General features: G+C 40.0%; 1 protein-coding gene across 3 annotated transcripts in view; it reads right to left on the reverse strand.

The window, feature by feature from the left end:
* The window catches only part of SPAG9 (sperm associated antigen 9), a 63,425-nt gene that overhangs the window by 25,441 nt on the left and 23,953 nt on the right, over positions 1-14,031 (reverse strand). For all 3 annotated transcript variants that reach the window (XM_065648166.1, XM_065648165.1, XM_065648167.1), the window contains exons 4-8: positions 11,550-11,644; positions 6,674-6,827; positions 3,555-3,765; positions 2,947-3,046; positions 1,723-1,844 (exon numbers count right to left, since the gene is read on the reverse strand). In XM_065648166.1, coding sequence (XP_065504238.1) covers positions 1,723-1,844; positions 2,947-3,046; positions 3,555-3,765; positions 6,674-6,827; positions 11,550-11,644 — 682 coding nt within the window. The remainder of the gene's footprint in view (positions 1-1,722; positions 1,845-2,946; positions 3,047-3,554; positions 3,766-6,673; positions 6,828-11,549; positions 11,645-14,031) is intronic.

The raw sequence follows: 14,031 nt of genomic DNA on the forward strand, positions 1-14,031 counted from the left end.
GCAAGAACAAAAACTACAAAGCCGGAGTGCAAAGGCAAAGAAAAAAAAAATGTTACCAAGCAGAGAAAAAACGCAGAGAATGTATTTTATGAAAGAAGCAGCCAAGAACGCCTAACTGTAGAAGCAACAGATTTCAAAGAATTTTTTTTTTAAAAAAAGCAGCATACACACCAGAATATTCCCCTGGGTATGCAGCCCAAGAGAAAACAGATTAGAGAATCCCAATTAACCACTTTTACAGAACTTCAGACTAAAGTTTCATGCGCACTTAGAACACATCCAAATACTTGAAACACACCAGCTACCCTGGATGCAGATGGGGCTTTTAAATAGCAGAGTAATTTGGACTATGGTTGTGCTCAAGGTGAAATGGCAATTATATAGTAAAAACTCTGGACCAACACATTCTGCATAACCAACTCAGTCATAACCATGTGTTCATTTTGCACACACCAGTGTTTCTAGCAGTAGTTTCACAGAATAGTAATGAAGTCAGTAACAAACTTTTGATACGTTATACTAAAAAGTATATTATTTTTGCCCATAGAAAACAAAGCATCTATTATCAGGAAGTCCTGACAGGAATTTGATTTCTTTATACAACTTATCGTGTAGACAAGGGATAGAAGTTGCTATATATTAATATTTCTTTTCAGCTCTCTATACTTTTGCATGCAGAATGTGTCATCAGTTGTCCCTGTGACAGAGCGCAGGAGTTTTGGATGAAATGCGTTCCAGCAAGGATGTGGCGGCCCTTGCTGCTCAGGGTTCAACACAGCAGACAGTGGCAAAGAAAAGCCATCTCAGACTGGAGATAGGCCCCTTACTCCCAGGGGGTAACTTGGCAGAAAAGTCACCTACTTGATGTAAAATCAAGTTTCTGGTGGAACACTGAACAACCAGAAATCCAGATTGCATGCATAACAGTTCTACATAATACTGCTATCAATCTGTATTTCTGCCAGGTCAGACAACAGAAGCAAGCAAACTGCTCATTTTCTATATACAACACATTCCTACAACACACAGGAGTTGCATCTGCATTTTATACATTTCCAGAGTACCAGCTTTCATTATGTCAAAGCGAGGCCTGAACACTGATGTGTCCAAAAATACCTTGCTATACTACAAGACATTCATTGTTTATAGAAAGATTCTTCTTTTAATGTCCTTTCTGTTCCTGATCAACTCATACTCCCAAAACTTAAACTTTGTTCAGTCAGCACACAAGCAGCAGCAAACTGCTTAGAGAGAAATGCTAGTTCCTCCTCTTTCAATTAATGGTTTGATTCTTAAATTACCACCATTGTGTTCTGCTGCAATTCTCTCTTACATGTTAAATTCCACAGAGGTGATAAAGCCAGGCCATTACACATTGGGCTCAATCTGAATTAAACTACCTAAAACTAGTTAAAGATAAAAATCCTTACTCGAGGTAAAAATCTTCCTGACAGAGAACATAGAGAAAAAACTGAAACAGAGAAGAGTGTTAAGAAGTGCTTCAAAATATTAAGGCTGATATCATTATATTGAAAGAAAGAAAGAAAGAATAAACACTTTTCTCCTGGTTTGGTTTTTTGTTTTTTGTTTTTGCATTCCAATAACCATGTTAGGATGACACTAAAACCACTTTAATGCAAATGAATCCTAACAGTAAATCCAGCAAGGATAATTAAGCACTTCACTAACAAGGAAAATTCCTCTTTAAATAACCTTTCTTACCCAGTAAATCTGCACCTTCATCCACATCTCCAATTAGGCCAGAACCAGCAGATGACAGCTCTTCAAAGAGTGACTCTGTGTTACGGTCAAATGCTTTGTTCTCTATGCCTTTGGTAGGAGTGCTATTCAAAGAATTAAAACAAGACATAAAAAAGCAGCAAGAAAACGCTCCCACACCGCAGTTCTCTCTGTGTTTTGACCACTAGTTCATTTGTCACTCCAAAAAAATACAGAAGTAAAATTTTCAGAAGCTTTCGATTGGCTTAGAATCTTAAATTCTATTCTCAAATTCTACTTTGGCATCAAGATCCCAAACTTGAGATAGCTGCTGATACCGAGCCAGTCAGGATTTTAATAAATTAAAGCATATCAAATTTTGGCATGTAGAAATTCAGCCCCGTCAGGACTTAGTCAGCCCAAACGCTTGAAGAGCAGACAGCTCAGCCAAGCTGGAAGTCATGTACTATAACAAGAATGCAAAAGAACCAAAAAGAGATCACAATATTCCTCTGGCCAGAAAGGGGCCTTCTGTCCCACCAAGATCTTGCACTATTGACATTGACTACACAAGGTAATTTCTTCCATCGCATCACAAGAATAAAACAGACACATATTTGAAGGCCTCTAAATTGTTCAGGTCTTGCTTAGAAGCTCAGATACCTCCCCTGCTACTAAATCAGCACTTGTTTATTTTTTATGGGGCTTTTAGAGCTTTAGAAAGCAATGTTATCCTTCACAAGAAACAGCCTGCAAAGAAGCAGGCTCAGGCAAAAGCATTCTGCCAATACCAGAATTGCACCATCAGAATCTGATAAATAAATGCTGTAACATTTGCCAAGTCCATCGTCAACCCAGATTCTAAAGATATGGGTGAAAACACAAGGTCCCAGCTGGGAACCTGGTAGTACCTTGAAACCTTGATGTAGGGAGAAGAGGTCTCTTGTCATAGACCCTTTGCTTGAAATATGGAATGAATATTTAAACATTATTAATTCAGATGTAATATGAAGTACTCTGAATGTTCATCAGGCGTAGCAACAGAATAAAGAGCTGCTGTTGCACTTAAACTCCTGAGGAATTTGGGAGAGTCACAGAAGTAGGAGATTCATTGTATGATACCTGATCTCAGTCTGGTAAAATTTCTAAACGAGTCACAAGTTCAAAACCAAAGTCTAGCACCTTCTAAAATTGGTTTTCCCACCCTAATCACAACACAAAACTTACCTGGAACCCTTATAACCACTGAGATCTTTATCCATATCCAACTCTGGAGTCGACTCAATGATTGCCTGAACTTCAGATTTTTCTTCATTTTCATTTCCACCTAGGGAAAAGTGGTATGTGTCCATAAAACAAAAAAATCCCTGTGACATTCGACATTATCTGCATGCAGTTGTTATTAACTGATCATCAAATTAGTAGACTTCTGCAGGTCATTAAATGAGAAGACCCATGAATTTCAATACTCTAGTGCAGACACTGGAATTTCTAAGTCTCCCCTGAATTTAACTTAAGTCATCCAATGGTCATTATTTCCCACTGTTTCTGTAATAGAAGCCAAGATGATGTCTAACATCGTATGGATTTTTGTGTCTAGATGAGTGCCACTTCTGTTGTTTACAAAGAAATGTCATAAATAATTCTGATTCTAGAAAAACAACTACTAAACCCACCAATAAACAACAGAATCGTATCTCTTACCAATATTCTTTACTCCTAAAAATACTGAGGAAAAAACATTTCTCATTTGTGGCACAACAATTAAGATATTTTATAACAGATTAGATACGAGGTCCATAGTAACCATACACTAAGAAGTCAACGCAGCTCACCCGTGGACACATTCCTTGTCTCTTGAGCTACCTGTACTTCAATATTCTTGCTTGCGTCCAGCTCTTCATTCGGCATTTCTGTGTCCTTTGCAAGCCCTTCAACATCTTCCTTTTGAGGAGTTTCAGCAGGCAGTACAGGCGCATCTGAAGCAGCTGTGGACGCTGGAGTAGTAGATTTTGAGGCTGCTTGGCTAACATCAGAGAGCTCATCCTAAAATTGAACAATTGCCATTAAAACACTGAAGAAGAGTTAGGCATATAAACTAAAGAACAAAGATTACTGTATTTTACTGAAGAACATGCAAATGCAAAGAAATCCAATATTCTGACAAGTTTATTCAGAAATATAGTACATTAACGCATGACTCTAAAGGAGTAAAACCTGTACGCTTACCCATAGGCAACAAAACCAACATGTGAAAATAGGATGAGATGCATTGCATCCACGTAAAAATAAAATAAAAGCTACACAATTTAGCCAATTGCCTTTTGAATTGGTGAAGTTCAGCTGCTGGATAATGATTCATAGTTCAGCAAGCAGACACAGAAGGGAGGAAACGGGACCCCTCACACAAACAGGGAATAAAACCTCCGAGCCGCTGGCTCTGGTCAAACATTTCTACATGTTTGTATTCCAAGAGCATCCACTAACTGATGCAGCACTGGCTGATCACTGACTTTTCACACGCAAAGCTCAAGAAAAACAGCTTGATAGTGCAAGAGAAAACTGAATAGCCCTTTCCTTTAAGGAATTTCAAATAATCCCATCTGTTTTACTTTTCTGACTTTATTATCTGCTGTATTTTTTTAGCTAACTCTTGGAAACAACACTGATTAAGCTATCACGAATGTTTGTTCTAGAACTAATGAAAGTGAAATGCAATTCCATTAAGTGATAATGAATGAATCAAAATATCTCGAAGCCTGAGCATCTGAAAGTCACTGCTGGGTTGACATAGCAAATTTGACTTTTTTGGCAATGTTGCCAAAAGACTTCTCAAAAAAAAAAAGTTTTAAAAGATAATTAAATCTGAAAAAGTAGTAGCTCATCTGCAATGCTTTGCAGAAAGAAGCAGAAGAGAATGAATGGTATGTAATTGTGTGTTGTCTCACAATGACATCCAGCAGTGTCACTACTGCACAAGCTCCAGTTCTCCCTGACACCTGCTCTGTGACACTTGGAGAGGAAACACCGACCATTAATGAAATGCTCGTGCATGAATGGAACACAGATGCCTGAAAGCAGCAGAAACTTGCCCGTGCCTTGTCCTTGATGTTAAAAACATTTAGAGGAAACGAAACTATTAGAGAAAGTTGCAAATTCTGCTTATGACTTCGATATATCATGTTATTCAATATGTTCACTTCAGAAGTACTTTACATGCACAGCTAAAAAGCAAAGAAGCTGCTTTGGACCTAAGGAGCTTATTCTGACTAACTAGGTTCGAAAAACTACAGCCTGTGCCGTTTTGTAAATTCTCTTTTAGCAGCACATTGTTTTTAAAGAATTATACCTAGAAGTCTCTTTTGACAAAATATATTAACCAATATAATTTTCTGAGGGGACAGGATGGGATCAGAGACTTCCCTCTATACCTCATCTCCACTTAGACTCTTAATCACAACTTTTAAGTTGTATTTCAGTCAGCTCTCCTGAAGTCTGTCAATGTATTGATGTTAATTGACATGGGACACCGGGAACAGGACATATTTAAGATCCAAAAATGGTCCTAGACAAGAGTTTAAGTGACGAATTTTTAGATCTAAACTCCTGGTCTCACTTTGATATGTTTACAATTAATCATTACTTACACTTCCCGTTATCTCCATATGACCTCTAGGCAAAAAAAACCCCAAAAATCTGGGTTCCAATTATGTCTTGAATACTTATCAGCTTAAATTCCCCTGCTAAGTATTAAATTCACTTTGGAGGAAATTTCCCTCAGCTGTATGCCTTTCCAGAAGTAACAGTACATCCATAGCTTCAAAAAACCCCTCAAGTACATAAAGATATAGGGAAGCTTTGCACATTATGGGGTTCTTCACCTCCCTCTGTGCTGTTTGTGAGCCCCAGTCCCGGCTGCCCGATCCCATCACGTTCCAACCTCACTCCCCCATTTTTCCATTTCTGCAGCTTGTTCTGTGCCACCCTCTCACTGTTGGAACACAGAACAATTGCAGGAACTGTAGCCAAGCTACACGTAAGGGAAATCAAAATCACAGGCTAATTTAGGCAAGTTAGGTCACTCTCACCCTGTGGCATACCTTTGCTGTACACCTGAGAGTAGGCAGAGGCTACGCTAAGAGTACTACCCAAGTAGTAACCAAAGCCTTCCTTCTAAAAGGATATCAAACCAGCAGACCTGTTTACACTATCTAGTTACATACCTAATGTGGAAAGAACAAGTGACCGACCTTTGCAATGGGTCCCTTGAAAGAAAAAACCCATTCCCATGAGCGAGAGGAGAACCTGCCTGCTCTCACTCATTTGGAAAATGCAACCCAAACTCTGCTCCTTCCAGCAGACAAGTTCCCTCCAAGGAAGCAACACACTTGGTTCACACAAAGATGACTCAGGGTTTTCCCTCCTCCTTCCTGCAGGGAACTGCTGGAGAGAGTCCAGCGCAGCCACCAGGATGCTGAAGGGAGTGGAGCATCTCCCGTGTGAGGAAAGGCTGAGGAGCTGGGGCTCTGGAGCTGGAGAAGAGGAGACTGAGGGGTGACCTCATTCATGGTTATAAATATATAAAGGGTGAGTGTCAGGAGGATGGAGCCAGGCTCTTCTCGGTGACAACCAATGGTAAGGCAAGGGGCAATGGGTACAAACCGGAACACAGGAGCTTCCATTTAAATTTGAGAAGAAACTTCTTCCCAGTGAGGGTGCCAGAGCCTGGCCCAGGCTGCCCAGGGAGGTTGTGGAGTCTCCTTCTCTGCAGACATTCCAACCCGCCTGGACACCTTCCTGTGTAACCTCATCTGGGTGTTCCTGCTCCGGTGGGGGGGTTGCACTGGATGAGCTTTTGAGGTCCCTTCTGACCCCTGACATTCTGGGATTCCGTGTGATTCTTTCCACGTGCTTTTTCTCCCTGCTAAGGATCTACAACCTGTAGAGTTCTCACCTTGAGGCTGGTGTGGGAGCGGGGCTGGCTCAGCTCGGGGAACTTCCAGTGCTCCGAGCCCGGCGTCTCCCCCGCCTCTCTCTGCGCTTCAGGCGTGAGGATCGCATCTCCTGGAGGCAACGGGAAGATGCCCAGGGAGATCGGACGCTCCTTTCTGTTTGGAAGGGAGACAACTTTCATCAGCCACTTCAGACCCACACACTTTATTTTCCTGTGCGCCTCTGAAATCAGCAGGGAAGCAGTAAAAAAGTCCAAACATTCATACACTAGTCTCTACTAAATACACAATGCAACGCACGCAGTTTGTATTACAGCACGTAATTCCTCATTTCACGTTATTTAATTGCAAATAGTCTATTCCATGGCTGCAGGCAGCAGTTATTGATTGTGCCAGAGCTAATCTATAGTAAACAAGTTTTACAGAAATGGAGCACAAACAGGAGCATAAAATGAAACTGTTTCCTTATTTCAGACTAAATCACAGTTTTCAGCAACTACTCTTGAAAATATAATTTTGCACTTTTTTTTTTTTGCAAGATACAGGATGACATAACTTCAACAGCGAACAGCTAAATCATTAACTGAAGTATTTGGGAAAATTGTAAACAGCTTAATGTCCAACTCTTCACAAAATCTATGGTATTTTTCTCTTGAAGATGACAGGAATTACATGGATTTGTATAACTGAAAACAACTGGGTCAAGGAATTACCAATGTTAAAACCAGCCCAGCCGAAAATTGCACAGCTTTAAACAAAATCAGTTCAACACTCTCCTTCACCCAAAAGCTGCACAAAAGCTTGTGCCAGTAAGGCAAATTATTTCATCCCAACTCTTCACCATCTTTGTCACCTCTTCGTGACAAAGAACTGTTTGGAAATTTGTATATTGACCCTGAAAAAAAAAAAAAAAAAAAAAATCCCCAAGTCAATCTTGCTGTCAGGAGTGTGATCAGTGAACAAAAAGATTAATTCTTCCGGCTAGCAAGAGACAAAAACATTGTGTAGAACACAACTCATAGGATGCTACAGCCAGCCCTGAAAAAGGAAAACATCAGCCAGGCATAGAATTGAGATAAAGCGAAGTACTTGTTCTGTCAGAACAATGAAATACAGAAAAAAAGGACTGTAATCAACTAGCACAGCCTAAAGTACACTAAAGACAGGAGACAAAAGTGTGCAGAGTGATGGCAGAAAATTACGCTTCTTGAGAGAAAGCACCGCCTGCAAGTACCACTGCAGGGACAAGCCAGACACAATACCAAGATTTGAGAATCTCATATTTCAGCATTACAAAAAGTCAAATCACAACCATATATACTTTCCTTTGCAAGGATTTTCACAACTTAAACATAAGCTATGTAGAATTCTATGCAGAATTACTACCTGCACATAAGTTAAAGGCAAAAATATGAAAGGGAGTGTTAAAAAGCAAAAAGAAAAGCTAAGCTTTTATATATGTATGTTGGTTTGGTTTTGTTTGGTGGGTGGGTGGGTTTTGGTTTGTTTTTGTTTTTACTTAGATGAAAAGCTGTAATAGTCAAGAAAGGATTTTATTTCACAATTAAGCAGTAAACTCCTTTTGTTAACTTTTACGTCACTAAAAAATAATGTTCAAAGAGTACACAGTTTTAATTGGCATAAACCCTTCCAGCACAGGTATACAAAAGATTTCACAAAAATCTTTGCAACTAATTCTCACGTTACAGGTACCTTAGTCTTTCATAAATATTACTCCAAGTTAGGTAGTTAATTCGGAAGTAGTTTAGCAGAGCAAAGTAGGCAGTAAATAAAGCAAAATCAGTCAGGGTTACAAAATAAAAAGCATCAGATACTGTTCCAGCATCTGCAAACAAACTGTGCTGAAAAGTCTTCATGACAAACAGCGACACAACCGAGCAGAATTTTATTCCAACGATTCCCTGCTTTTCTTCAGGTTTCCCACAACTCCAACGTGTGTGGGTAACGAAAGACACACCACATAAGCTGAGCTGATGGTAAAAGACAGACTGAAACCATTTCATTGGTGAAGAAGTCCAGCAACAACAACAACAACAAAGGGGGAAAAGCGGCGGTGAAGCGCCCAGCAGGGCGGTGAGAAAGGAGCTTTGTGGAGGGGCCCTGGCTTTGGAACCACCTCCTGGAGCAGATTTACTATTTGCTTACTCGCAGGATACACCACTAAGCTTATTTCTCTTCTTCGCAGTCCGGAGGGGAGAGAATTTAAACAAAATGGGTACCAAAAAAAAGTTCACGACTGACATTTGCTTTTTTTGCGGAATAGTTGATGATGAACCCGTTTCAATGTGCTAAAACCCAGCTCAGGTGCCTCGTGAGACTACACAGGAATGAAGGGTGAAAAGGGGCTTATTTTGGAAATGAAGGTTATTATACAGATGTCTGTGTTAAAAGAAATTGTTTGATTAGACTGAAGCAATTTCAACTGATTGCGGTGGTCGTTGGCTGGAAAGCAAAGAAACCCTTCTGCTTCCCCAGTGTCCAAGAAATATCTGAAAATACAACAGTGGGCAGAAGGCAGGCACGTGTTTTAAAAGCCTAAACTAATATTCTGAAGTGATGTACTGAAGCATTTACAGGAACCTTTAGGATAAGCAACCAGATGCTCTGTTCTAAAATCCGACTAATGTTAAAAAAAAAAAAGAAACAATTCTTCTACAATTAGATTCCCTCATCCTATATTTCATCGTCTTAAAAAATGAATAAAAGATTAAGGAACTGAGTTCCAATTCCTATAATACCTAAAGCAACAAATTACTAGGGGCAGGAAAGGCACAAACCCCCTCAAATCCAGTAAATATTCTCCAGGGAAGCAAAAGAGTATTACAAAGAAACCCTATTTGTAAAACCACCTGCTTGCTTAAATATAAAAAGTCTAATAAAAGTTATTGAACACGAAGTTCAATATCTTGTTTTGTTTGTTTAGAGTTGAGGATTATCTGTTTTGCTGTTTATTTTTTTTCGTGTTTTTAAACAAGGGCAGCCTCACTAACTAGATGAGTCTATAGAGAGTTACACTTCATTTATTTCTATTTAAATATTCATCCACGTATATTACCATTGTTATTCATAACTGGTATTTATTTTATCTATTGATTGGCTTTAAACCTTTGGAACAATGCTTCTGTGCTCAGAGACACAACTTGAAAGCGTACTACCACACAACGTCTACAGGCACAATGTGTTGAGGAGAAAAAAAAAATTCACATGCATCTTTCAGAGAACACTATTTCCAGCATTTTTCCCAACTTTACTATTCCATTCACAACCACAGTTCAGCTACGTCAAGTTTTTGGATCAGAAAGCTACATTTAACAACTTTTCCAGCTGTTTTCTATTTGTAATTACGGCACTAAAACCTGTCGAGATGACATTTGGTCGCAATATTCTAATGCATTTCTGCTACCGCTCCAGGCAACTAGGACACACAGAACATAACTTGAGGGGTCAGACAGCTGGCAGCTTGCCATACAAGTACAGAAAAAAGGAGAGGATAACATTTGGCTGAACAATAGTGAATAGGCTTTAAGAGCTCTAATGCTTAAATAAAGATTTTTTTCCCCCACCCCAACCAATAATCAGATCTTTTTAAAAAACAATGTGATCAACTAATTACTGTGGTTTTGAGCAGATTGATTAGCTGATCTTATAGAATTATTTTGTTTCTAAAAGGAGAAATTTAGTAGTAAAAAGCCCCAGACTGCATACATTTGTGGCTACACAACATCAGCCAAGTACCTGACAATACACCGAACATGAGCTTCATCCACGACATTACCGCGGGGTTTTTTGCAGGTTACAATAAACCATCAGTAATAGAGATACACAACAGAGACCTTGTACTTGCTTAAGCAAAAGGCAACGAAATTTGAGTGTATTAAAAAAAAAAATACATTGCCATATCCCAGTCCATACATGTTTAGACATCATTTCCATCTCTAATTTATCCTCGTTCATCTGTTTGAAAGGAAAATGGAGAGCAGGGAACAAGAAAGAGCGCGGGAAGCCGAGGTTCAGAAGGTCGGAGTACCTGAGTATCCTTGGGAGGTTCTGCGTCAGAGCCGGCACGCCGGTCGAAATAGAAAAGTGCACGAGCAGCAAAACCGAGAGAGACACCAAGATCGCCGAGTTAATGACCACCGCCCCGCCAACGAAGCCAAACACAAACAGCAGCATGCAGCCGGGATTCATGGCGCTGTGCTGGCATGGTGACACGCCGGGACCGAGAAGGCTACGCGGGGGCCAAGGGGGTCTCTTTGTAGGCACGGTCTGTCATTCAGCCGCCGCCACACAAACAATGCCATCGGCGGCAGCTCGCCCCGCTTCTGCAGCAGCTCCCCGGCAATGACATCAGCCTCTCCTCCCCCTCGCCGGGCTCCTCGCAGCATCTCCGCAGCACCGCAGAGACACGGCCAGCCCGGAGTTCTCCTCCCCGCCTTCCACGCAGAGTTCATAGGCTAGAAAGCTGCCAAATCTGCATAATATATTCCCCATCGAGCCCTCGGAACGAACGGGTACCGCGATGCGCACCTTCATCAACCCGCACACAAAGCCAAGGCGAGAGATCAGGGATTTTGGGACGGCTGCTGACATTTTCCCTGCCTACCCGAACGCAAACGCTCAGAAAAGCTGAAATTGTTTAAGGCTAATGCACAAAGTATCTCTCAACGTTTAGCAGCACAACAGCAAAAGCCTCGTTCTACTGATTTCTACACTGTTCTCTTACCGCATTCCAATCATACAACAAATCTTTCCAACTCAGCCAAACCATTGTTGTAGGATTAAAGAACAAAGTCTTTCAAACACAAATGAATGGGGTTTTTTTCTTTCATTTCAGGGTGAGACTAATAAACAGCTTACCTAATTCTACTGTGCGTTGTGGATTCTAGCTGATCACCCCCTGTTAGCTGATGAAGTTTGGTTCTTTCCAAGTGCTCCATATAATTGTGAATCATCTGTTTAAAAGGACAGAGAAACAGCAAGTAACATTTAATAACATTTACTTTTACTACAAGTGCATAGTTATTGGCCAATACAATATAATCTTTCCCTGTAATGCTAAAAATAGTACAAGCATTCAGAAACATTAAAGAAATAGATAAAGAAGCAAAATTATACAGTGTATAAAACCACAAACCAGAAGAGAAGCCCATAATAAATAAAAAAAATTGGAGGCTTACTTGTGCATTCATGCACAGGAAACATCGTAATGGCACACAAAGTGCATGTGATATTACAAACAAGATTTTGAACAGAAGTATCATGTTCAAATCCATTTTGGAGGCTGTTCAAGACCCCTATGTTCAGCAGATATTAAAATTTATTATGTGACACAGTACATTTCGCTATAGCTAATTGCAAAGTACTATGAAGGACAGACAACTTGCATCTCAGATATTAAACATAATGAATCCACAAACTAAGAATCAGATTATTTCCTTCGGCCCAAATATCAAGTCAGCATCTCTTCTCTTTTTCCTTCTACCATTCAAATAAATTTAATCTTTCTGTATTTTCTGGAAGTGCAGTTTGGTTTAATTATTATCTAGACTGCCATCTCCTAAAAAGGACCAGGTGTCTGTGGATCTTTAGCACTCAAGAAGAGCTTTACTTCCTTTAAGAGAGACAGCCACAGGCCAACTATGCTGCCTCCGGGAGTCATGACTTATTTAATGAACCCCGATTCCAATCAGCTAAAGGATGAGGTTACTCGGTGGGTAACTGATCCAGGACATGCTCAGGGAGAAGGAACCGGGATCGCTCCATCACTCCAAGAGGTTCACTTGGCCACACGTCTGAAAGGAAAACTGGAGAAGCCTGAAGAGAAGCCCACGTGACATTTGGTATTTTTAAGCATTTCTGCACTTGCATTCAAAGATGAATAGGGCACTTGGAACAGAAGGAAAAAAAAAAAAAAGAAATCATAGGTGTACTGCAGAAGAATTCAGTGTACTTTTTTCCCCAAGACATATTCAGGTCGCAACTCAAAGACTTCCTCCAGAAAAAAATACCTGTTCTGTTACAAGTGTAATTTTTTTGCTATTCTGGAAAGGGTATACACACACTTTTCGAATAGTGTTACTAACAGGCATTTGTATAACCAATATTACATAACCTTTTATTTTGAGGTCACTTGCATACATTAAGACTGAATTCAGCAGGACCTGGAAAGCTCCATCTATGTGTTATTTTCCCTCCAGGGCTGATGTGTCCAAGGCTGGTACCACTGACCTTCAGATGTTCCTTCATTTAACAGCAGCGGCCCCACAGACGCTACTTGCCAGCGTCAGCTACAGATGAACATATATTCTGAGTCCGAGATTTTTTTTTTTTGGTAGAGTGAACTGGCTTAAGATATCCTGATTGAAGGATATTCTACAAATCAGTAACTTTTATGGTAAATACTGGTTACATACAGATCTGGGTTTTCCGAGCATTCACCTGAACGAATTAATATAATTAAGACCAGAAAAAAAGTCTTCCTATTTTTAGAGAAACATTATATAATAAACTTAACTGCTGTCAAAAGCTTACAAAATTCATCCAACAAAATGCTATAAATGAAGCGTTTCACTAAGACCACCTCATCTGCTTTCTGATTTTTTTTTAACACTTGCTCATCCACAAGCAATCAAAAGAATTGAAAGCTCAACCTTCAACTATCCACATTTCTTGGTGGTTTATTTTTTGTTCCTACCAAGCAATCAAAATCTGCTGTTCCAATGGCTGCTGTGCATAGTTTTATAGAAGTCTTTTTATAAACCAAATTAATTTAGAATTTTTAGGAAGCAGACAATGCATTACTTTGAAATGCACATTAGACCATTCTGTATTGGCTGATGAATTCCCTGATCCTGGGAGGGATTTCACGGCACAGAGGCTGAGCTACCTGCAAACGCTTCCATTTGCAGCACACCCATTGGTAACATTTTAAACAGAACATGTGCTGCTTTTTAGCTACTGAACAGAAGCTGAGGAACTAGTACCTTTCCAGGAAACAACTAACACATGGGAGAAAAAGAGAGTAGGGTCAGTAAAACCCGCACAACTTTTATGTTTTGCAAAATACGCGGTTTAACCCACTTTATTCCCTCCCCTCAGTCTATTCTTTTGTTTACTGAAATGTCTCATCATATTTACCACCCACAGATAGAGGCCAGAGGGCAGGTCAGTTTAAAGGACTATGTAGGATTGTTCTGCAGACGAAAATACTGCTGATGATAAAATAAATAAATCTGAAGGTCACGTACTTCAGCATAAAGGACATAAGCTATAGGAACACAAAAATAAGATGAGAAAAAGTCAAACGTGTGCATCACGTGCAGTGCAGGATGGCAGTTTG

Source organism: Caloenas nicobarica, chromosome 18 (genome assembly GCF_036013445.1).
Source record: "Caloenas nicobarica isolate bCalNic1 chromosome 18, bCalNic1.hap1, whole genome shotgun sequence".
NCBI classification, from domain to species: domain Eukaryota; kingdom Metazoa; phylum Chordata; class Aves; order Columbiformes; family Columbidae; genus Caloenas; species Caloenas nicobarica.